The sequence below is a fragment of the Bombina bombina genome, chromosome 5 (assembly GCF_027579735.1).
Source record: "Bombina bombina isolate aBomBom1 chromosome 5, aBomBom1.pri, whole genome shotgun sequence".
Taxonomy (NCBI): domain Eukaryota; kingdom Metazoa; phylum Chordata; class Amphibia; order Anura; family Bombinatoridae; genus Bombina; species Bombina bombina.
In genome coordinates this window covers 560,587,325-560,612,284 of record NC_069503.1, presented here as the reverse complement: position 1 = coordinate 560,612,284, position 24,960 = coordinate 560,587,325, and the positions used below count along the sequence as shown (strand labels likewise).

The window sequence follows — 24,960 nt, the reverse complement described above, 5'->3', positions numbered from 1 at the left end:
AAATCCAAACGGTTTAAGAAACCAAAGCCTGCCCCCAAGTCTGCATGAAGGTGCGGCCCTCATTCCAGCTCAACTGGTAGGGGGCAGATTAAGATTCTTCCAAAACATTTGGTCAGATTCTGTCCAAAATCATTGGATTCAGAGTATTGTCTCTCAAGGGTATCTAATAGGATTTAGAGTTTCAGAGATTCAGAGAGACCTCCTATGAGAAGGTTTTTTCTCTCACGCATCCCAGTACATCCAGTAAAGACTCAAGCTTTTCTGAAGTGTGTTTCAGACCTGGAGCTTTCAGGGGTAATCATGCAAGGTCCGTTTCAGGAACAGGGTCTTGGGTTTTATTCAAATCTATTCATTGTCTCAAAGAAAGAAAATTCTTTCAGGCCAGTTCTGGATCTGAACATTTTGAATCGTTATGTAAGAGTGCCAACTTTCAAAATGGTGACTTTAAGGACTATTCTGCCTTTTGTTCAGCAAGGGCATTATATGTCAACAATAGACTTACAGGATGCTTATCTTCATATTCCGATTCATCCAGACCATTATCAGTTTCTGAGATTCTCTTTTCTAGACAAGCATTACCAATTTGTCGCTCTTCCGTTTGGCCTAGCGACAGCTCCAAGAATCTTTTCGAAGGTTCTTGGTGCCCTACTCTCTTTAATCAGAGAACGGGGTATTGCGGTATTTCCTTATTTGGATGATATCTTGGTACTAGCTCAGTCTTTACATTTTTCAAAATCTCACACAAATCAACTAGTGTTGTTTCTTCAAAGACACGGTTGGAGGATCAATTTACTAAAAAGTTCTTTGATTCCTCAGACAAGGGTCACCTTTTTAGGTTTCCAGATGGATTCAGTGTCCATGACTCTGTCTCTAACAGACAAGAGACGATTAAAATTGGTTTCAGCTTGTTGGAACCTTCAGTCTCAGTCATTCCCTTCAGTGGCTATGTGCATGGAAGTTTTAGGTCTCATGACTGCAGCATCAGACACAATCTCCTTTGCTCGTTTTCATATGAGACCTCTCCAGCTTTGTATGCTGAACCAATGGTGCAGGGATTATACAAAGATATCACAATTAATATCCTTAAATCCCAATGTTCGACTCTCTCTGACTTGGTGGTTAGATCACCATCGTATAGTTCAAGGGGCCTCTTTTGTTCGTCCAACCTGGACTGCAATCACAACAAATCACAGATTGGGGAGCTGTCTGGGGATCTCTGACAGCACAAGGGGTTTGGAAACCTCAAGAGGCGAGGTTACCAATCAATATTTTAGAACTCCGTGCTATCTTCAGGGCTCTTCAGGTGTGGCCTCTGTTGAAGAGAGAACAGTTCATTTGTTTTCAGACAGACAATATCACAACTGTGGCATATGTCAATCATCAGGGTGAGACTCGCAGTCCCCAAGCCATGAAATAATTATCTTAGATACTTGCTTGGGTGGAATCCAGCTCCTGTCTAATTTCTGTGGTTCATATCCCATGTATAGACAGTTGGGAAGTGGATTATCTCAGCTGTCAGACTTTATATCCGGGGGAGTGGTCGCTCCATCCAGATGTGTCTTCTCAGATTGTTCATATGTGGGGTCTTCCAGAAATAGATCTGGTGGCTTCCCATCTAAACAAGAAACTTCCCAGGTACCTGTCCAGGTCCAGGAATCCTCATGCGGAAGCAGTGGATGCGTTAGCAGTTCCTTGGTGTTACCAACCTGCTTGTATCTTCCCGCCTCTAGTTCTTCTTCCAAAAGTGTTTTCCAAAATCATCATGGAACAATCGTTTGTGTTGCTGGTAGCTCCAGCATGGCCTCACAGGTTTTGGTATGCGGATCTTGTTCGGATGTCCAGCTGCCAACCTTTGTCACTTTCATTAAGGCTAGACCTTCTGTCTCAAGGTCCGTTTTTCCATCAGGATCTCAAATCATTAAATTTGAAGGTATGGAAATTGAACGCCTAGTGCTTAGTCATAGATGTTTCTCTGACTCAGTGATTAATACTATGTTACAGGCTCGTAAATCTGTTTCTAGGAAGATTTATTATCGAGTTTGGAAGACTTGTATTTCATGGTGTTCTTCTCATAAATTCTCCTGGCATTCTTTTAGAATTCCTAGAATTTTACAGTTTCTTCAGGATGGTTTGGATAAAGGTTTGTCTGCAAGTTCCTTAAAGGGACAAATCACTGCTCTGTTTTATTTCACAGAAAGATTGCTAAGCTTCCTGATTTTCACTGTTTTGTACAGGCTTTGGTTCGTATCAAGCCTGTCATTAAATAAATCTCTCCTCCTTGGAATCTTAATTTGGTTTTGAAGGCCTTACAGGCTCCTCCTTTTGAGCCTATGTATTCTTTGGACATTAAACTACTTTTTTGGAATGTGTTGTTCCTTTTGGCCATCTCTTCTGCTAGAAGAGTTTCTGAATTATCTGCTCTTTCTTGTGAATCTCCTTTCCTGATTTTCCATCGGAATAAGGCAGTTTCGCTGACTTCATTTAAATTCTTCTAACAACATTAATAGAGAAATTGTTGTCCCTTCTTTGTGTTCTAATCCTAAGAATTATTTGGAGAAATCCTTGCATTCTTTGGATGTGGTAAGAGCTTTGAAATCCTTCTAGTCTATATGTTATCTTTTCTGGTTCTAGGAAAGGTCAGAAGGCTTCTGCCATTTCTTTGGCATCTTGGTTAAAGCTTTTGATTCATCAGGCTTATTTGGAGTCGGGCCAGGCCCCGCCTCAGAGAATTACAGCTCATTCTACTAGATCAGTCTCCACGTTGTGGGATTTTAAGAATGAAGATTCAGTTGATCAGATTTGCAAAGCAGCAACTTGGTCTTCTTTGCATACATTTACTAAATTCTACCGTTTTGATGTATTTGCTTCTTCTGAAGCAGTTTTTGGTAGAAATGGTCTTCAGGCAGCTGTTTCAGTTTGATTCATCTGCTTATGTTTTAATTTTTTTATTTCAATTATGAGAAAAACTTATTTTTTTGGTTGTGGATTTAATTTTCTCAGCGGAAAATGGCTGTTATTATTTTATCACTCCCTCTCTAGTGACTCTTGTGTGGAGTTCCACAGCTTGGGCATTTCTATCCAATATGTCACTAGCTCATGGACTCTTGTCAATTACATGAAAGAAAACATAATTTATCTAAGAACTTACCTGATAAATTAATTTCTTTCATATTGGCAATAGTCCATGAGACCCACCCTTTTTATGGTGCCAATAATTTTATGTATAAAGCACAATTATTTCCAAATTCCTTTGTTGATGCTTTTTACTCCTTTCTTTTTCACCCCACTACTTGGCTATTCGTTAAACTTAAAGGGACAGTCAAGTATAAATTAAACTTTCATTATTCAGATAGGACTTTTAATTTTAATTGACTTTCCAATTTACTTTTATCATCAAATTTGCTTTTTTCTCTTGGTATTCTTAGTTTAATCTAAACATAGGTAGGCTCATATGCTAATTTCTAAGCGTTTGAGGGCTGCCTCTTATCACATGCTTTTTAAATCTCTTTTTAACACAAAGAGACAGAAAGTACACGTGGGCTATATAGATAACACTGTGTTCAGGCACAGAAAGTTATTTAAGATCTAGCACAATACAATGCTAATTTTAAGACAATAGATAATAAACAGTCACAGTCATGTGATCAGGGGGCTGGAAGAAGGTTCCTAGATACAAGGTAATCACAAAGGTAAAAAGTACATTAATATAACTGTGTTGGTTATGCAAAACTGGGGAATGAGTAATAAAGGGATTATCTACCTTTTAAAACAATAACAATTCTATGGTTGACTGTCCCTTTAAATTGTGGGTGTAGTGAGGGGTGTATTTATAGGCATTTTGATGTTTGGGAAACTTTGCTCCTCCTGGTAGGATTGTATATCCCATACGTCACTAGCTCATGGACTCTTGCCAATATGAAATAAATTAATTTATCAGGTAAGTTCTTACATAAATTATGTTTTTTTGCAGTTGGCTTTGAGTAGAGTGAGAATATTTTGTCTATGAATTGTTGACCTATGTTAATTTTGGACAGGGTGGTCCTGAGAAAATCCCAGTTCACCCTGTCAAATGCTTTCTCAGCATCTGTTGAGATCAGCGACAATGTTTTTTGAGTGTTCTGTGCATATGTCATCAACTGTAATATTTTAAGGGTGTTATCCCTCGACTCTCTCCCTGGGGTGAAACCAACTTGGTCAGGGGCTATCGGGTTTGTTTGTAATGGGTTTAGTCTATCTGCCAATATTTTTTCAAAACATTTTATGTCGGTATTCAGAAGGGAAATTGGTCTAAAATTTTCAGGGGCAGTAGGCAGTTTTCCAGGCTTATGGAGAACCATTATAAATGCCTCTAACATGAATTTAGGAAATCCTTATTTTGGGTCTAGAGAGTTAAACAATATCGCGAGTTTTGGGGCTAGGATTTTGGCCATTTTTTTATATTTGGCTCGATAGTCTGGTCCTGGGCTCTTTCATGTTGGAAGCGCTTTAATTGCCTTCATGATTTCTTTAGTACTAATGGGTGAGTCTAGTGCTTGAGCTTGATCATTATTAAGTTTAGGTAGCTCAATTTTGTCTAAGTATCTGTGTATGCTTTATAGCTTTGCATTCCGTGCCATTGGGTCTGTATTTTCTCCAGCTATGTTGTATAAGGTAGAGTAGTATTTGTGGAATGTTTCAGCAATAGAAGGGCTGTTACATATGAGTTGACCCTTTTTTGTTTTAAGATGGTAGATATGGGATTTTAGTTGTTTTTGTCGCAGAGCTCTAGCTAAAGGCTTGCCTGCCTTATTCCCTTGGTCATAAAATCTTTGCTGTAGTAGTAGTGCTTTTTTTGGTAATCTTGTTGTAAAAGTGCATTTAGTTAGTTTTTAGTTTGTGTGAGGAGGGTCAAAAGGTTAGTGTTTTTTGGGTCTTTCTTATGTTTGTTCTAGGTTTCGCAGTTCATTAAGTATGGTTTTGTATTTAATTCTCGTTTGCTTTATTAGGTTGGCTTTTTGTTTAAGCAATTTTCCCCTTATAACACATTTGTGTGTTTCCTATATGTTGTTTATTGTAGTTTCTGGTGTGTTATTTAACTGGCAGTATTCTACTAGAGTTTTTTTCTATGTCAGGTTTGATTAGGGGATGTGCTAGTAAGCTATTGTCTAGACGCCATTGTCTAGACGCCACATAAACTGTATTAGGGGACTATCTGGCCATTCGATTGAATAGAAAACTGGTGCATGGTCAGACCATGTCTTTGTTAAGATTGATATCTTATCAATGAGTGCTAGTCCTAAAGAATCTGTCAGAATATAGTCAATGTGTGAATATACTCTGTGTGGAACGTAAAGTCTTTAGTGGTGGGGTGAAGTGTGCATCATGCATCAGACAGACAGGCAATTTGAGTGATTAGTTGTAACACATTTAAAATGTATTATATACAATAAAAGTATTTATTAAAACTGTACAACAGCGTACACTACATACTACTAGTTTCTCAGCCTTCCTGCTTAATTATATCCTTCTCTGACCAATTAAACAAATCAAATTTAAAAATGTCACAATTGAGTCCATCTTATCAGTGTCATGTGGTATAAAACTCAAAATGGATAATAATAATAATCATAAAAGCCGATCCATTATCTTGCTGTTAATAAACCTTAATTTGTGGTGTTTTTAATACAACATTTCTAATCCTTCACATGCTCCAAAATATCCTTATCCCATATATCAAAGTTATCATTATCACAATTGCGATCTGTAACTGGACCACTAAACATGCAGCTTACATTTTACATTTTAAGTATTATTCTACAAATATTTCTAACCACTTATAAGATGGACTCAATTGGACTCCAGGGTTTCCTTCCTGAGTTTCAGTGTCAATGGCCCTAGTTTCAAAGACCCTAGTTTAATTTCCTTCAGTGCATGCATATATTCCACCTAGGTCCCGTGTTCAGTTAACAACCAGTAGTGCATTGCTGCTCCTTAAACAAATGATACCAAGAGAATAAAACAAATTAGATAATAGAAGTAAATTAGAAAGTTGTTAAAAATTCCATGTTCTTTCTGAATCAAGAAAGATTTTTTGGTGGGTTTCATGTCCCTTTAAGAATTTTTAGAAGCAGCAGAGCAGATGCCGCTTTTTTAGTTAAAGTGAAGGTCCATTTTGATGAAGTAGTGCGCGGTTTTTAATAAACCTATTAAAAACAAGGGCACTTTAATTCATCAAAATTCACATTTCACTGTTTCCTTCAAAAACTTACCTTTTAATCCTTGCAGCAGCTCCATCGATTCCCCCAGCTGTCGGAAGCCTCTACAGACGTCAGAAATGATGAATCAGGCTTCCTCCAATCACAGCTTCCCCCCCCCCCCCCCCCGAGGGAATCTTGGCCTGATGCAACGCTGTGATTGGAGGAAGCCAGATTCGTCATTTTGGACCCGAGAAGACTGCTTGGGATGGGCGGAGGAAGTGCTGGAGCGGCATTCAGGATTAAAAGGTAAGTTTTTGAAGAAAACAGTGAAATGTCAATTTTGATGAATTAAAGTGCCCTTGTTATTAATAGGTTTATTAAAAACCGGGCACTAATTCATCAAAATGGACCTTCACTTTAAGAAATTTGTAAGCTGTTTTTTGGTAGGTGACATAGTCACCTACCAGAGTGTGATGTGGTCACCTACCAAGAAACAGCTTGCACTTAGTTGAGAAATGATTGCGAGATAAGTAATATCAAGAAACTCCTTGATATTACTTATCTCGCTATCGTTTCTCAGTAACAGATTTTGTGGATCTTATTGCATCAACTAAGAAATGATTGTCTATGAAACAGGTTATGGGTAACCTCAGTCCATCCACATCCCTGTGATGAGCTCTTAATACAGGGTAGAAATGAATATTGCATTATCAGCTAGTGCAAGAGTTTCTCCAGTAAGGCTACTGCGAACAAATCTCCTCATTCTCTTTGAATGCTAACATAGAGGCAAACTTTCCATCCTGCCCGATTAGCATGATGAAGTGCCTGCCTTGAGTGCTTACATCTGGTAAATTACCCAATTGTGGATCACTGAAAAGAACTGCAGGTTATCTGGTTTTCCCAAAAACTGAAACTTCAGCTTCACATACAGGTATATTATGAGTTTTGTGTTCATGTTTTAACACTGAAAAATTGCCATTTCAGCGTTAAAACCGCAACGCAGCGATTACGAGTCTTGTCGGTATAACTGTACCGAAAGCCTTTTAGCCTGTAACGCATCGTCAGTCCCGCACTCGAAAAAATGACATTTTTTATAGGATTCCCATAGTGCTGCCATTAGGAGTTTTGCAGTGAGGCTAAAAAGCTTGCGTTACACCCTATGACGACAAGATCCCTACAACCATCTGAGAGCAGTAGTTATGAGTTATACACAACAAAACTGTTACACAAAACTCATAACTAAAGTGTTACAAAGCACACTAACACCCATAAACTACCTATTAACCCCTAAACCGGGGCCCTCCCCAGATTTTATTTATTTTAAGATACCGATCTTGTAATTTTAATATAAAGTTAGGGGGGTGTTAGGTTTAGGGGTTAATAGGCTTATTTAGAGGCAGTGATGTGGGAGGCCAGAGGTTTAGGGGTTAATAACTTTATTTAACGGAGGCAATGTCGGGTTGCTGATGCCCCTGTTTCCGTGCGAGCCTTCAGGCTTGCCGGAAACAGCAGTTATGAAGCAGCGGTCTTAAGACCACTGCTCCTTAACAGGTCCGCCACCACTGAGACTGCAGACATCAATCCGCCCGATCTAATACGATCGGGATGATTACCACCCCCTGCTAGCGGAATCTGCAGGGGGCAGCATTGATCAAGCAGTTCACCAGAACTGCTTGTGCAATGTTAAATGCAGACAGCGTATACTGTCGGCATTCAGCAATGTCTGGCGGACATGATGCGCCACATTGGATCATGTCTGCCAGACTTTGATAAATCGGCCCCAGACTCTTTTCCCTGTACAAAGACAAATTCATTGTGTGTGAAAATTTCAGTCTCTTCTATACCAAGCTAAAAAGCAGTTTTCATGTGAGAAATCACAGTATCTGTAGTCAGTTGCGCCTCCCCAATTGAAATCATCCACATGGCAACCAAGTACTCTGTTAACATTACCTTCCTGATTTTTCTACCTAAGACACCCTGGCCCCTGTTTTATATTCTGCATCTCTCACACTTTTGTACCAATAATGGGCTAGATTACAAGTGGAGCACAAATTTATTGAGTGTGCGTAAACGGGAAAATTTGCAAACTTGCGGTAGCAATTGGCGCTCCGAAAATTAACCAGAGATCAGATCTCTGGTTAATTGTCTAAATGTCCTGCGCAAGTTCTCGGGCCATGTCTGACTGGTATTACTAAGTTGAGCACTTGTAATCTGGCCCACAATGAGACATCTGCAAGTCCATAAAACACATTTTTAAAGCTTTCACAACTTCCCCACACAGTTAGCCTCGGGTGGAGGACAAATGTAAATGTCACAATTTAATGGAGTCCCTTGTAGAAATGCTGATTTTTATGTACAAAGAATTAATTTTTCCATTTGTTTTGGCATATCACAGACAGAAGCTCATGTTGGGGAATATTTGGGAAGTTGCTGAATGTTAAGCTTTTTAAAGCCTCTAGCTACTAGTCATGTTTTCTTCTGTTAAGTGTGATCAGTCCACGGGTCATCATTACTTGTGGGATATTAACTGCTCCCCTACAGGAAGTGCAAGAGGATTCACCCAGCAGAGTTGCTATATAGCTCCTCCCCTCTACGTCACCTCCAGTCATTCTCTTGCACCCAACGACTAGATAGGATGTGTGAGAGGACTATGGTGATATATTTAGTTTTTATATCTTCAATCAAAAGTTTGTTATTTTATAATAGCACCGGAGTGTGTTATTCCTTCTCTGGTAGAATTTGAAGAAGAATCTACCTGAGTTTTTCTATGATTTTAGCCGGAGTAGTTAAGATCATATTGCTGTTTCTCGGCCATCTGAGGAGAGGTAAACTTCAGATCAGGGGACAGCAGGCAGATTAATCTGCAAAGAGGTATGTAGCAGTTTATTATTTTCTGACATGGAATTGATGAGAAAATCCTGCCATACCGTTATAATGTAAACTCAGCCTTGAATGCAGTAGATGTAGCTGATATCAGGCTGTCATGTATGTATAGTTTTCTGGGAAATGGTACTTCTCTGGCTTTTAAACTGTATACATAGACTTAACCTATTTTGCAGGGACTTGCAATAGGTTTTAAATGACAATTAATTATTGAGGTAAAACGTTTTTTTGCTGGCATGTAAAAACGTTTTTTTTCTCTGAGGTACTGGGTGAAAAAATGTTTTGGGCACTTTTTTTCCACTTGGCAATAGTTTTGATTTAAATTAGAGCAGTTCACTGATCCCTCTCACTGTTATGTGTGTGGGGGAGGGGCCATTTTGGTGCTTTCACTATGCATCAGAAAAACTCAGTCAGAGGTTCATTTTCTTCCTGCATGATCCGGTTCATCTCTACAGAGTTCAGGGATCTCAAGAGTCTTTTTTGAGGGAAGTAATCATTCACAGCAGAGCTGTGCTGATTGTATTGACTGTGATATAAAAAACGTTTATTTGTGTATTTTTTTCTGCTGCCTGGGTTAGTTATCATTTGCTGAGGGGAACAATCCTTTGCTAAAACTGTATATTCTGACAAAGATTGATGCTATAACTTAATTATTTTATCTGTTATAATATTTTCTGTGCTTCTTAAAGGCACAGTTCGTTTTCATATTATTTGTAAATTACTTTGAAAAGTATTTCCAAGTTGCTGTTTATTTGCTAGTGTGTTAAACATGTCTGATTCAGAGGAATATCTCTGTGCTATATGTGTTAATGCCAAAGTGGAGCCCAATAGAAATTTATGTACTAAATGTATTGATGCTACTTTAAAAAATAGTCAATCTGTACAAATTGAACATATTTCACCAAACAACGAGGGGAGAGTTATGCCGACTAACTCGCCTCACGTGTCAGTACCTGCATCTCCCGCTCAGGAGGTGCGTGATATTGTAGCGCCGAGTGCATCTGGGCGGCCATTACAAATCACATTACAAGATATGGCTACTGTTATGACTGAAGTTTTGGCTAAACTACCAGAACTAAGAGGTAAACGTGATCACTCTGGGATGAGAACAGAGTGCGCTGATAATGCAAGGGCCATGTCTGATACTGCGTCACAGTTTGCAGAACGTGAAGACGGAGAGCTTCATTCTGTGGGTGACGGTTCTGATCCAAATAAACTGGACTCAGACATTTCAAATTTTAAATTTAAGCTTGAGAACCTCCGTGTGTTACTAGGGGAGGTATTAGCGGCTCTGAATGATTGTAACACAGTTGCAATCCCAGAAAAAATGTGTAGGTTGGATAAATATTTTGCGGTACCGACGAGTACTGACGTTTTTCCTATACCTAAGAGACTTACTGACATTGTTACTAAGGAGTGGGATAGACCCGGTGTGCCTTTCTCACCCCCTCCTATATTCAGAAAAATGTTTCCAATAGACGCCGCCACACGGGACTTATGGCAAATGGTCCCTAAGGTGGAGGGAGCAGTTTCTACTTTAGCTAAGCGTACCACTATCCCAGTGGAGGATAGCTGTGCTTTTTCAGATCCAATGGATAAAAAATTAGAGGGTTACCTTAAGAAAATGTTTGTTCAACAAGGGTTTATATTGCAACCTCTTGCATGTATTGCGCCTGTCACGGCTGCAGCAGCATTTTGGTTTGAGTCTCTGGAAGAGACACTTCAATCATCCACACTAGATGACATCACACACAAACTTAAATTCCTTAAGTTAGCTAATTCATTTATTTCAGATGCCGTAGTACATTTAACTAAACTTGCGGCTAAAAATTCAGGATTCGCCATTCAGGCACGCAGAGCTCTGTGGCTAAAATCCTGGTCAGCTGATGTTACGTCTAAATCTAAATTGCTTAATATTCCTTTCAAAGGGCAGACCTTATTCGGGCCCGGCTTGAAAGAGATTATTGATGACATTACAGGAGGTAAAGGTCATGCCCTGCCTCAGGACAAGGCCAAAGCCAAGGCTAGACAGTCCAATTTTCGTTCCTTTCGTAATTTCAAAGCAGGAGCAGCATCAACTTCCTCTGCACCAAAACAGGAAGGAGCTGTTGCTCGCTACAGACAAGGCTGGAAACCTAACCAGTCCTGGAACAGGGGCAAACAGGCCAGAAAACCTGCTGCTGCCCCTAAGACAGCATGAATTGAGGGCCCCCGATCCGGGACCGGATCTAGTGGGGGGCAGACTTTCCCTCTTCGCCCAGGCTTGGGCAAGAGATGTTCAGGATCCCTGGGCGTTAGAGATCATATCTCAGGGATACCTTCTGGACTTCAAATCCTCTCCCCCAAGAGGGAGATTTCATCTGTCAAGGTTGTCAACAAACCTAACAAAGAAGGAAGCGTTTCTACGCTGCGTACAAGATCTTTTATTAATGGGAGTGATCCATCCAGTTCCGCGGTTGGAACAAGGACAAGGGTTTTACTCAGATCTGTTTGTAGTTCCCAAAAAGAGGGAACCTTCAGGCCAATCTTGGATTTAAAGATCCTAAACAAATTCCTAAGAGTTCCATCGTTCAAGATGGAAACTATTCGAACAATTTTGCCCATGATCCAAGAGGGTCAGTACTTGACCACAGTGGATTTAAAGGATGCTTACCTTCACATACCGATTCACAGAAGTCATTACCGGTATCTAAGGTTTGCCTTTTTAGACAGGCATTACCAGTTTGTAGCTCTTCCATTCGGACTGGCTACGGCTCCAAGAATCTTCACAAAGGTTCTGGGCACTCTTCTGGCGGTACTAAGACCGCGAGGAATTTCAGTAGCTCCGTACTTAGACGACATACTGATACAAGCTTCAAGCTTTCAAACTGCCAAATCTCATACAGAGATAGTACTGGCATTTCTAAGGTCGCATGGATGGAAAGTGAACGAAGAGAAAAGTTCTCTCTTTCCACTCACAAGAGTTCCCTTCCTGGGGACTCTGATAGATTCTGTAGAAATGAAGATTTACCTGACAGAGGACAGGTTAACAAAACTTCAAAATGCATGCCGTGTCCTTCATTCCATTCAAGAGACCAGAAATTCTCTTCTATGGTGGCTTTATCGGCCACATCTGTCCAGGGGAATGCCATTCAGCAGGCCAGACTGGTCAATTGTAACAACAGACGCCAGCCTACTAGGTTGGGGCGCTGTCTGGAATTCTCTGAAGGCTCAGGGACTATGGAATCAGGAGGAGAGTCTTCTTCCAATAAACATTCTGGAATTGAGAGCAGTCCTCAATGCTCTTCTGGCTTGGCCCCAGTTAGCAACTCGGGGGTTCATCAGGTTCCAGTCGGACAACATCACGACTGTAGCTTATATCAACCATCAGGGAGGGACAAGAAGCTCCCTAGCAATGATGGAAGTATCGAAGATAATTCGCTGGGCAGAGTCTCACTCTTGCCACCTGTCTGCAATCCACATCCCGGGAGTGGAGAACTGGGAGGCGGATTTCTTAAGTCGTCAGACTTTTCATCCGGGGGAGTGGGAACTTCATCCAGAGGTCTTTGCCCAAATACTTCCACGTTGGGGCAAACCAGAGATAGATCTCATGGCGTCTCGACAGAACGCCAAGCTTCCGCGCTACGGGTCCAGATCCAGGGATCCGGGAGCGGTCCTGATAGATGCCTTGACAGCACCATGGACCTTCAGGATGGCTTATGTGTTTCCACCTTTCCCGATGCTTCCTCGATTGATTGCCAGAATCAAACAGGAGAAAGCATCAGTGATTCTAATAGCGCCTGCATGGCCACGCAGGACTTGGTATACAGATCTGGTGGACATGTCATTCTGTCCACCTTGGTCGTTACCTCTGAAACAGGACCTTCTGATTCAGGGTCCTTTCAAACATCAAAATCTAACTTCTCTGAAGCTGACTGCTTGGAAATTGAACGCTTGATCTTATCAAAGCGTGGTTTTTCTGAGTCAGTTATTGATACCTTAATACAGGCTAGGAAGCCTGTCACCAGAAAGATTTACCATAAAATATGGCGTAAATACCTATATTGGTGCGAATCCAAAGGTTACTCTTGGAGTAAGGTTAGGATTCCTAGGATATTGTCTTTTCTACAAGAAGGTTTAGAAAAGGGGTTATCCGCTAGTTCCTTAAAGGGACAGATCTCAGCTCTGTCCATTCTGTTACACAAGCGTCTGTCAGAAGTTCCAGACGTTCAGGCTTTTTGTCAGGCTTTGGCCAGGATTAAACCTGTGTTTAAAGCTGTGGCTCCACCATGGAGTTTAAACCTTGTTCTTAACGTTTTACAGGGTGTTCCGTTTGAACCCCTTCATTCCATTGATATAAAGTTGTTATCTTGGAAAGTTCTATTTTTAATGGCTATTTCCTCGGCTCGAAGAGTCTCTGAGTTATCAGCCTTACATTGTGATTCTCCTTATTTGATTTTTCACTCGAATAAGGTAGTTCTGCGTACTAAGCCTGGGTTCTTACCTAAGGTAGTCACTAACAGGAATATCAATCAGGAGATTGTTGTTCCATCCTTGTGCCCAAATCCTTCTTCGAGGAAGGAACGTCTTTTGCACAATCTGGATGTAGTTCGTGCCCTTAAATTTTATTTACAGGCAACTAAAGATTTTCGACAAACGTCTTCCCTGTTTGTCGTTTACTCTGGTCAGAGGAGAGGTCAAAAAGCTTCTGCTACCTCTCTCTCTTTTTGGCTTCATAGCATAATTCGTTTAGCTTATGAGACTGCTGGACAGCAGCCTCCTGAAAGAATTACAGCTCATTCCACTAGAGCTGTGGCTTCCACTTGGGCCTTTAAGAATGAGGCCTCTGTTGAACAGATTTGCAAGGCTGCAACTTGGTCTTCGCTTCATACTTTTTCCAAATTTTACAAATTTGACACTTTTGCTTCCTCGGAGGCTATTTTTGGGAGAAAGGTTCTTCAGGCAGTGGTTCCTTCTGTATAAAGAGCCTGCCTATCCCTCCCGTCATCCGTGTACTTTTGCTTTGGTATTGGTATCCCACAAGTAATGATGACCCGTGGACTGATCACACTTAACAGAAGAAAACATAATTTATGCTTACCTGATAAATTCCTTTCTTCTGTAGTGTGATCAGTCCACGGCCCGCCCTGTTTTTTAAGGCAGGTAAATATTTTTTAAATTATACTCCAGTCACCACTACACCCTTGGCTTCTCCTTTCTCGTTGGTCCTTGGTCGAATGACTGGAGGTGACGTAGAGGGGAGGAGCTATATAGCAACTCTGCTGGGTGAATCCTCTTGCACTTCCTGTAGGGGAGCAGTTAATATCCCACAAGTAATGATGACCCGTGGACTGATCACACTACAGAAGAAAGGAATTTATCAGGTAAGCATAAATTATGTTTTTGTAGCAAGTCCATTTGAGGTCTCTTTCATTGTGCAGACACATCTGGTTGAAATGCACTTTTGACGAACATTTATTACCTCTTCAAAAGCATAATTATTCTTCCAGTTACATAATTCTGCTTGTTTTGCTACTTCAAGTGATGCATCATCCATCACAAGCACATCTTCCTCCTCTTGATTGATTTGAGCTATTGAGTTCTCAAATGGTCTAATGCAAAGATTGTCCACATGTGACAAGTCAGGTGATCCAGATGTACCTGCAATACTATCTGGTGCTGATGACTTCAAATTTTACCATTTATTCAATTTTCCAGTTACTTGCACGACCAAGAATTTCAGCAGTGTAAGTACTTCCATTCTCTCTTTTTTGAGATTGAGGGATCTTGTTTGCATCATTGCTTGAGCACCTGGAGAATTCTCTACCTCACTCGTATCATTGGTGTTGTTAAAGCCATAGCTTTCTATCTCCTCTTCACTATCTGATGTAGAAAAAAATGTACTTCTCATTACCCATTTAATTTTGGGAAGATTGCATTGGATGTTGACTTTCACATTCAGCTTCTGCATTTGAGTTACTCACTTGGTGAAATCTTGTATGATGGACACGAACACATAAACCACCATGTCTGATAAATAACACTAATTGCCGTCCCTGGTCCTTTGTAATAAACTTTGTCACCTACTTTATATTTTGTGCCAGTATTTCAAGTCTGTTTTCTAAGTGCTCTCCTTATTCTTTCAGAACATTCCTCCTCAGTGAAAACTGCACGCAATGCAGTGATGTGCTCTCCTACCCATTCACTTACAGTAGTCTCCTCAACTGCTGGTAGGCTGACGGTAAAGACAAAAGCAAGATTAGAGTTGCGTCCAAAAACTAGACTAAAACCATGTACATTTCACATTGTATTTTTTGCCATTAAAGCCCAATCAAGAGCAGTTTTCCCAATCAGTGTCATGATCCTTTTTGACTTTCAGCAGCATTTCCGTTAATATTTGATTATTCCGTTCAAGAAGACTGTTGCTCCATGGGCTATATGCAGCAGTAGTTTTAACCTTGTTAAAATTTTCGGCTGTGAGTCAGACTTCATCATTGTTAAACTCTCCTCCACTATCACTATATAGCTTCTTTGATGGGCCATGTACAGCAATCCAACAAAGAATTACGTATTTCTCAAACTCTGAGGTTTTTTTTTAGGTCAGGGTGCTGCTAGCACTGAATCGTGTGAAATTATCAGTTACATGTAAGTACCATTTGACATATACTGATTCATGCAAGTCTACTGCAACAGTTTTATTGCACCTAGTTGCCTAGTTTAGTAATTTGAATGCTCTGTTTTACGAGAAGTGCAAGACATTTTAATGTTATTACCTTGATCAAGCTCATTTACAAAACGTTTAAACCATTTTTCACCACACACTGTACGTGTAAAAGCAGTGTCAATGACAGCCTCAACTACAAAACCCCTTTATATTAGAGGGGGAGTCTTTGTTCAATAATGTGATATAACATGTTTCTGTTTTTGTCATCTTCTGTAACTTTTACTTGATCACTTTTATGCGGGCAGTGAAACGTGCTCTGACAAACTACACATTTTGTTCTCCTTCCGATCTTTGTGCCTTGCAGTGACTTTTTCATCTGACTGTTTTGTAATTGCATGTTGCCTTTCCACTTTTGTTCAGTGAAAAAGACATTGCTCTGTTTCTGTCCAAAAATGCTCTTAAGTGCAGCTTTTATTATATCAAACGTAAGGTTTGTGCAAGCAGTTAAAGCTAGTTGTTTGCCTTTAACATCTAGATGAGCAGAGTCTAACAATTTAAAAGCTAACACTTCATCCAGTAGTATCATGCCATGCTTGTTCATATGGCTATACCGCTGTTCAAATTCAAAAATAAAATCTGACTGCTTAACCCCTTAACGACCAAGGACGTACGCCACACGTCCTCAAAAAAAAGTCAGTTAATGACCGAGGACGTGTGGCGTACGTCCTTGGTCTGGAAAGCAGCTGGAAGCGATCCTGCTCGCTTCCAGCTGCTTTCCGGTTATTGCAGTGATGCCTCGATATGGAGGCATCCTGCAATAACCCCCCTTGGCCATCCGATGCAGAGAGAGCCACTCTGTGGCCCTCTCTGCACCGGACATCGATGGCCGGTATCGTTGGTGGGTGGGAGCTTACGTGGGAGGCGGGTGGCGGCCATCGGTGCGCTATGTGGAGTGGAGGGGGGCGGGATCGGGGGGCGGGAGCTACGGGGGGCGCGCACGGGAGCGCGCGCGTGCACGGGGGTGGTGGGCGGGCGCGTGCACGGGGCGGGAGCGGGTGGGAACCGCTACACTACAGAAAAAAAAAGTTAAAAAGTTGAAAAAAAAACCCCACTAAAATGCAATCTAAGGGTCCTGGAAGGGGTTGGGGGTTGGTCTCGGTGGGGGGGGAAAGCTACACTACAGAAAAGGGAATTAAAAAAAAAAAAAAGGCACATTTTGTTACAAAACTGGGTACTGGCAGACAGCTGCCAGTACCCAAGATGGCGCCCATTATTGCAGAGGGGAAGGGTTAGAGAGCAGTATGGTGGGGGATCAGTGAGGTTGGGGTCTAAGGGGGGATCCTACACATCAGCATATGTAAATATGCTTTTTTTTTATAAAAAAAAAAGGGCCAAATACCTTTTATTTTAGTACTGGCAGAGTTTCTGCCAGTACTTAAGATGGCGGGGACAATTGTGGGGTGGGGGAGGGAAGAGAGCTGTTTGGGAGGGATCAGGGGGTCTGATGTTTCAGGTGGGAGGCTGAGCTCTACACTAAAGCTAAAATTAACCCTGCAAGCTCCCTACAAGCTACATAATTAACCCCTTCACTGCTAGCCATAATACACGTGTGATGCGCAGCGGCATTTAGAGGCCTTCTAATTACCAAAAAGCAATGCCAAAGCCATATATGTCTGCTATTTCTGAACAAAGGGGATCCCAGAGAAGCATTTACAACCATTTGTGCCATAATTGCAGAAGGTGTTTGTAAATAATTTCAGTGAGAAACCTAAAATTGAGAAAAAATTAACGTTTCTTTTAATTTGATCGCATTTAGCGGTGAAATGGTGGCATGAAATATACCAAAATTGGCCTAGATCAATACTTGGGGTTGTCTACTACACTACACTAAAGCTAAAACTACCCCAAAAAGCTCCCTACATGCTCCCTAATTAACCCCTTCACTGCTGGGCATAATACACGTGTGGTGCGCAGTGGCATTTAGCGGCTTTCTAATTACCAAAAAGCAACACCAAAGTCATATATGTCTGCTATTTCTGAACAAAGGGGATCCCAGAGAAGAATTTACAACCATTTATGCCATAATTGCACAAGCTGTTTGTAAATAATTTAAGTTAGAAACCAAAAGTTTGTGAAAAAATTTGTGAAAAGTGAACAATTTTTTCTATTTGATTGCATTTGGCGGTGAAATGGTGGCATGAAATATACCAAAATGGGCCTAGATCAATACTTTGGGATGTCTTCTAAAAAAAAATATATACATGTCAATGGATATTCAGGTATTCCTGACAGATATCAGTGTTCCAATGTAACTAGCGCTAATTTTGAAAAGAAATGGTTTGGAAATAGCAAAGTGCTACTTGTATTTATGGCCCTATAGTTTACAAAAAAAGCAAAGAACATGTAAACATTGGGTATTTCTAAACTGAGGACAACATTTAGAAACTATTTAGCATGGGTGTTTTTTGGTGGTTGTAGATGTGTAACAGATTTTGGGGGTCAAAGTTAGAAAAAGTGTGTTTTTTTCCATTTTTTCCTCATATTTTATAATTTTTTTTATAGTAAATTATAAGATATGATGAAAATAATGGTATCTTTAGAAAGTCCATTTAATGGCGAGAAAAACGGTATATAATATGTGTGGGTACAGTAAATGAGTAAGAGGAAAATTACAGCTAAACACAAACACCTCAAAAATGTAAAAATAGCCTTGGTCCCAAATGGACAGAAAATGGAAAAGTGATGTGGTCATTAAGGGGTTAAAAGGCTCAATCTTTCTCCTCTTTTAGAAAAACTCTGTCCATACCTTCAATTTTAACCAAATCTTCCCCTGGTATTTCTATTGTGTTCTCTCTTGCTCACATGCAACAGCAAGTGTCTGTTTCTTTATTTCAGTTCAGTCACACGCATCCATATTTTTAATTAATTTTTCCAGCTTTTGTATGACTCACATGACACATGAGGAATCTTCTAACTGGCAGCCATCCTCTGCTACCAATGTTGATATAAAAAGAACTTGTAACAAACTGCTTAAGATTAATCCTTTATTGAGCTTCTTTACTGACAGCTGCCATTTTACATTCACTGACAGGGAAAACTACTAACTGAACAAACTGCCAACCCCTCCTGCACCACAAATGCTCAGTCTTAATAGCCACTGTAATAATGAAACAGCAAGTTAACACTTAACATTTGAACTATTGTGAACATAAATATCGCTATCTACATATTAATGTGTTTTAATACATAAACATGACAAACACTATCCTTTCCGTAACATAGACCATCTGCTTGGGTATGGAGGACTATGTACCAAAATCATTTTAAGAAAGAAAACAAAATTTATGCCTAGCTGATTATTTTCTTTCAAAATGATGATGGTCCTTAGGCTCCACCCATTTAAATTTTTGGGCAACAGTTCTAATAGACATCTTTACAGACCCTGCTTTGTCTTTCCTACCTATATGTTTCCTATTCTCTACTCGGCTATATGTTGAACTGAATAGGGATTGGAGCGATTTTAAGCTTTTGTGTAGGTTCTTGGCCTCCTGGTGGCGGAAAATATATACTATATGTTATGGAGCTCATCATTCTGAAAGAAAATAATTTATCAGGTAAACATAAATTTTGTTTTTAAACAACTTTCCAATTTACTTCTGTTATCTAATTTGTATTTTAGTTATTTTGGTACTTTGTTGTAAAGCAGGTCACCCATGTGCATTGCTGTTTCTTCAACAAAGAATATCAAGATAATTAATTAAATATAATACAAGTAAATTGGAAAGTTAAAGGGACAGTCTACAACAAAAAATTTCTTATTTAAAAAGATAGATAATCCCTTTATTACCCATTCCCTGTTTTTGCATAACCAACACAGATATATTAATATACTTTTTACCTCTGTGATTACCTTGTATCTAAGCCTTTGCAGACACCCTCCTTATCTAAGTGCCTTTGACAGACATTCAGTGTAGTCAATCAGTGAAGACTCCTAAATAACTTCACGGAGTGAGCACAATGTTATCGATATGACACATGTGAACTAACACAGTCTAACTGTGAAAAACTTTCAAAATGCTCTGAGCTAGGAGGCGGTTTTCAACTGTTTAGAAATCAGTTTGAGCCTAGCTAGGTTTAGCTTTTAAAAAATACCACCAAGGGAACAAAGCAAATTTGATGATAAAAGTAAATTGGAAAGTTGTTTAAAATTGCATGCCCTATCTGAATCATGAAAGTTTAGTTTTGACTTTACTGTCCCTTTAATAAAAATTGTATTCTCTCTCTGAATCGTGAAAGAATAATTTTGAGTTTCATATCCCTTTAAAGAGAAGTAAATGAAAAATAAAAAATGACAACCTCATCAGCATCAAAATAACGAGACGCAAACCACAAAGTTTTTATGAATTCTGCATTCTGGGCCTATAAGTGTAGGTGAAAAGTCCTGACAACACGTGTAAAACAAACCAGAACACACGCCTTTCATTCTATCCAGCAAGAATATCTTAAAAAATTCAAATATTTGCATAAAGCATGTTTCCTAAGTTTTGTGGTTGTAACTATTGTTTTTCCATGTTGTTTGATAATCACCTTATACAACTATATGTTAATTGCAGGAATACCGTTTACAAAAGACTGGAAGAAGAGATGCTCAATAAATTTCGAATATAATCTTGAAAATTTCAAGTGTGGCTATTGTGTTATATTCTATAAAATCCACAAATGAAAAAAAAAGACAGCTGACCCTCGACAGAGTAGATTATAAAAAAAAAAAAAACAAGTAACCAGATGCAAAAAATGTGTCCATTATCCAAATGTGGAACAGTATTCAGGGTCAAGTGAGAATAAAACATGTTGGTTGCTTGTGCTAAATATAATTGCCCTGTTATAAATTTCTGCTAAAAAAATATTTTATTTTTTTCAGGGTTATGATAATTCTGAGAGCAGCGTTCGTAAATCCTGCGTTTTCTGCCTCGTAGCTATCCATGCAGTAATTGGTGACGAGCTAAAACCTCATCTCAGTCAACTCACTGGCAGTAAAGTAAGTTTGCATGTGCTCTAATGTTACATTAAGGGACCACTCAATGCAGTAGAATATCATAATTAACAAGTGCATAATAAAAAGACAATGCAATAACACTTACTCTGAATTTTAAATAAGCAGTAGATTTTTTTTTCTGACAAATTCTCCTATTTTCCGGTCCCCTGTATCATGTGACAGACTTCAGCCAATCACAGACTAGTATATGTATACCCTGTGAGCTTGTGCACATGCTCAGTAGGATCTTGTTCCCCAGAAAGTGTGTATATAACAAGACTGTGCAAAATTTGATACTGGAAGTAAATTGGAAAGTGTCTTAAAACTGCTTGCTCTTTCTGAATCATAAAAGTTTATTTTGACTTGAGTGTCCCTTTAACTATTCAACAGGGTAATACAGACTTTTAGTAAGTGGTAACTGGTTCTTGCTGGACTCTATGGCCCCAATTCACAGAAGAGAGTTCTGGCAGGAATTTCAGAAGAAATTCTTGGCTTTTGCAAACATGTCTATGATAGTTGGGGAAGATTATAATATAGCAACTCTGGCAGACAGATTTAGCAACCCAGTGCTAGAAGTGTTTCTAGTAATATTCCCTATTCTAAGATGAGTCTTCAGAGGGCTCAATATCACGCTATAAGAAGAGACGTTATCCCAATTAAGGAGTCCGTTGTGAAACTTTATAGCAGTGGTCGCATTGTAATCAACGCTTATGAGAAAACACAATAGCGGCCACTAAGCGGTCAGGGCTGTTCTCTTTTGGGTGGTTTTCTCATAAGCATTGATTACAAGTGTTTTAAATATTTTATTATTTTTGAATATTCATTTGTAATACACATTTTTAATTTTTTACTGGATACAGTCTGGGGATATGCTGCATATAAGCCCTTAATCATACAATATGCCTTCAATATAGACTATATTTTGCTCCAGTATATGTGGATATCTATTTTGCTATTCCATTTGGGGTTTCATAATATTAAAAACAATTTTATACTATCTTTGTGCCTTTTTCTCTTTTTGGAGAGCGACTGTTCTTGAAGTCTATATCCTTTGTAATCACATTTTTATTATATGTGTTGTAATTTGTGATTTTTTCACTTATATTATTATTATTAATAAAGTATTCAACAGGTTAGGAAGGAGACACTCTCTGCTGATATACATAAATCATACTCTAAGCTTCTCCATGGTGCATATATTTCTCCTTTGAAATACTGTAGATGAAAGCACAAGTGGCAAGATTTTGCCTAAAGTGTTCATCAAGTTTTCCTAATACTCTACATATGATTTGGAACTGCCCCATTTAATAAAAACAACATTTATGCTTACCTGATAAATTAATTTCTTTCATGGTGGTGAGAGTCCACTATTCCCAAGCCCCAAGAGCCCTATAAAACCCCTCCCACTTCACTGTTACCAGTCTGATGTATAGCCAAACCAATATGGAAAAAGTAACAAGAGCAAAAAAATAGGAGCAGGGAAAAATATATTAGCCAAAATAAACCAAACACCACAAAAAAAAAAAAAACATTGTGGGGGCCAGTTGATTCTCACCGCCATGAAAGAAATTAATTTATCAGGTAAGCAATGTTTTTTTCTCATACAGGTGGTGAGAGTCCTTGATCCATTACTCCTGGGAACTAATACCGAAGCAGTGGTGTCCACGAGTAATGAGAAATAAGAGTGGGATAAAAAGAACATATTTTTTTCACAGTGAAACAAAATCCACAACCCAAAAGAACCCATTGAATAAGCAGGGTAAAAATACTACTGAACTGGTAGAATAAGCAGCTTTCAGTCTAAGAAAAGGCTGACCCACCTCCAAGTAAATCTAGGTATCAAAACGTTAAAGCCAAGAAACAGCAGAAATATTTTTCTAGAAAGACAAACCTAGAATCTGATGATGTTCCCTGAGAATTGGAACATAAAGGAAAACATCCATTAAATATATAGAGGACAAAAACTGACTCAACTAAACAAAAGGTAGAATAGACTGAATAATTTTCATTATGAAAAGGACTCTGAGAAACTACTTCAGTGCCTTCAAATCCAAAAACTAGCCGGAAAATCCCATCCTTCTTAGGAACAATGAAGAGATTTGAATAAAATCCCACCCGATGTTTCAACAGAGGAACAGGAACAATAGATACTAGATCTAGAACTGACTGGAAAAAAAGGCCTTAGCCATCACAGGATTTTAGGAACAGTAGACCGTATGGTCTCTGGAAGACCATATTCTGAAATCTATCTGATAGCCCTAAAAACAACTATATAGAAGAAAGGGATCCTTAACAGACATAAACCGAGCCACCTGAACAAATGTGCAACATAACAGCGCCTCAGAATCATACATACATAAATACATACATATACACATTTTATATTTATATATATATATATATATATATATATATATTATTTTTTTCTTAAACGGGAAGATTCCACAGCTGCATTCATTACTTTTGGGAAATACAGAACCTGGCCACCAGGAGGAGTCAAAGACACCCCAGCCAAAGGCTTAAATACCTCCCCCACTTCCCTCATCCCCCAGCCATTCTTTGCCTTTCGTCACAGCAGGTTGGCAGAAAAGTGTCAGAAGTTTGAGATAGTCTTATGAAGGGTAGTAATCTTCGCAATGGGACTGGAGTTTTAAGTAATCCTATCAGCCTCTCAGTGAGAGCATGGATAAAAGTTAGAGTCCAGAGATGCAGGGAGAGTTTTATTGTGAACCCATCTCCACTCATATTAACAGCTCCTTGGTAATCAGCGTTGACGAGTTTCGCTGCCTACCTTTATTCACTCAAGTCCATGTCAGAAGCGAGGCTACTATCTGTCACACTTGAAGGGCCGTGTTCCTGTTCCATGGCGTAGATTCCGGTAAGATTGTTTCATCTTATTTCGATATGTGAATGTTATGTTAACGAAACAAGGTAGGGTCCAAGTGGGACTTCTTTAATCTTAATAAGGAGTCATGGGTTAATATTTCCTGAGGGGGGTTATTGAACAGGGGGGACTTTATTCATGTTTGTTATATGGTTTTATCTGCATATGTGTAGCAATACCTAGGCTCACAGCTTTTACGGAACATAACGGCCTTATTTTACTGACGCAATCTCTCGAAATTGCGCGCCCTTTTCTGTGACTGGCACAGTGCACCTCGTGACGGGTGCGGTTATGTTGTTTCTCATTTCCGTATGCTGACTGTGTGTGAGAGAGAGTCTAGCTCGTGGGTTGTCTGGTTCACAGGAGGGGGTGAGTGCCCCAGCCATTGGGGGTGTTAAAAGAGTTCCAGTTAGTTTTTGTCATTTTTTTAATCCCAAGATTATGGAGGATTCTGATATGTTGGACACGGATGGCTCTGATATGGAGAATGTATCTTGTGATGAATATGAAATGGCCCGGGTTATCAATGCCTATCAGTTATGTCCCGATTGCCATTCTAGAGTACTCTCTTCCCCTGAATCAGGGAGCTTAGAGTGCGTTGAGCCATCCGCCTCCAAGGTTTTTATGTCCCATGAGGCTGTGCCCCAGACCCTTTCTCGGCTAAACAAGCAGGTGTCCCTATGGCCTTTACTCCTTCTCCGGAGGGTGGCTCGTTTCCTCCAGAGGTTATAGCACAGTTCCGCATAGCCATTTCCATGGCACTGGCTCATTTATATTTCCCAAGTGAAATGTTTCTAAGAAATGTTCTGTTATCCAGGGCCCGTCAGGTATGGGATCACCTGATTCAGTTCGGCCTTCTGGGGAAGCTTTGGCCTCTGAGGCTTCAGGGGCCAGGGTCTTTCTTGATCCGGGCGAGAGATGATTTTGCCTTCCGTTATAGGCTGGCACGTCTTTGTGTTCTTTTAAGGCACGTTTTGGCGATGTTGGAGGATCCCATTCCTAGTGGACCGAGGGATCCGAGACCATAGATGCTGGATGGCAAATTGGATATGATATTTGGGGATGAAACCAATCTCCTTACCCTCTCCGTTTTATTTTTCCTTATGTTTCGGTTCCAGTTTTGAGCTGGGGTAAATGGGGTCTCTGATCGGCTGGTCCCATTAGCGTTCTCATTCACCCTGGGCGTTCACCCGATGGGTGCTGCCTTCATTTTATTTTTGATCCGTATGGATGCTTTTAATTTGTTTTTTCTTAAGCTCATGTCTGTTAGAATTTCGTTTTTGGAACATTCTTCTCTAGAACCGATACTTGCGATTTTGTGGTCGCGTGGGCACTTTCT

General features: G+C 39.8%; 1 protein-coding gene across 1 annotated transcript in view; it reads left to right on the top strand.

Moving 5' to 3' along the window:
• Positions 1-24,960, top strand: part of LOC128661553 (CLIP-associating protein 2-like) — an 898,219-nt gene that overhangs the window by 857,897 nt on the left and 15,362 nt on the right. Inside the window, exon 28 of the mRNA XM_053715796.1 lies at positions 20,624-20,740. Coding sequence (XP_053571771.1) covers positions 20,624-20,740 — 117 coding nt within the window. The remainder of the gene's footprint in view (positions 1-20,623; positions 20,741-24,960) is intronic.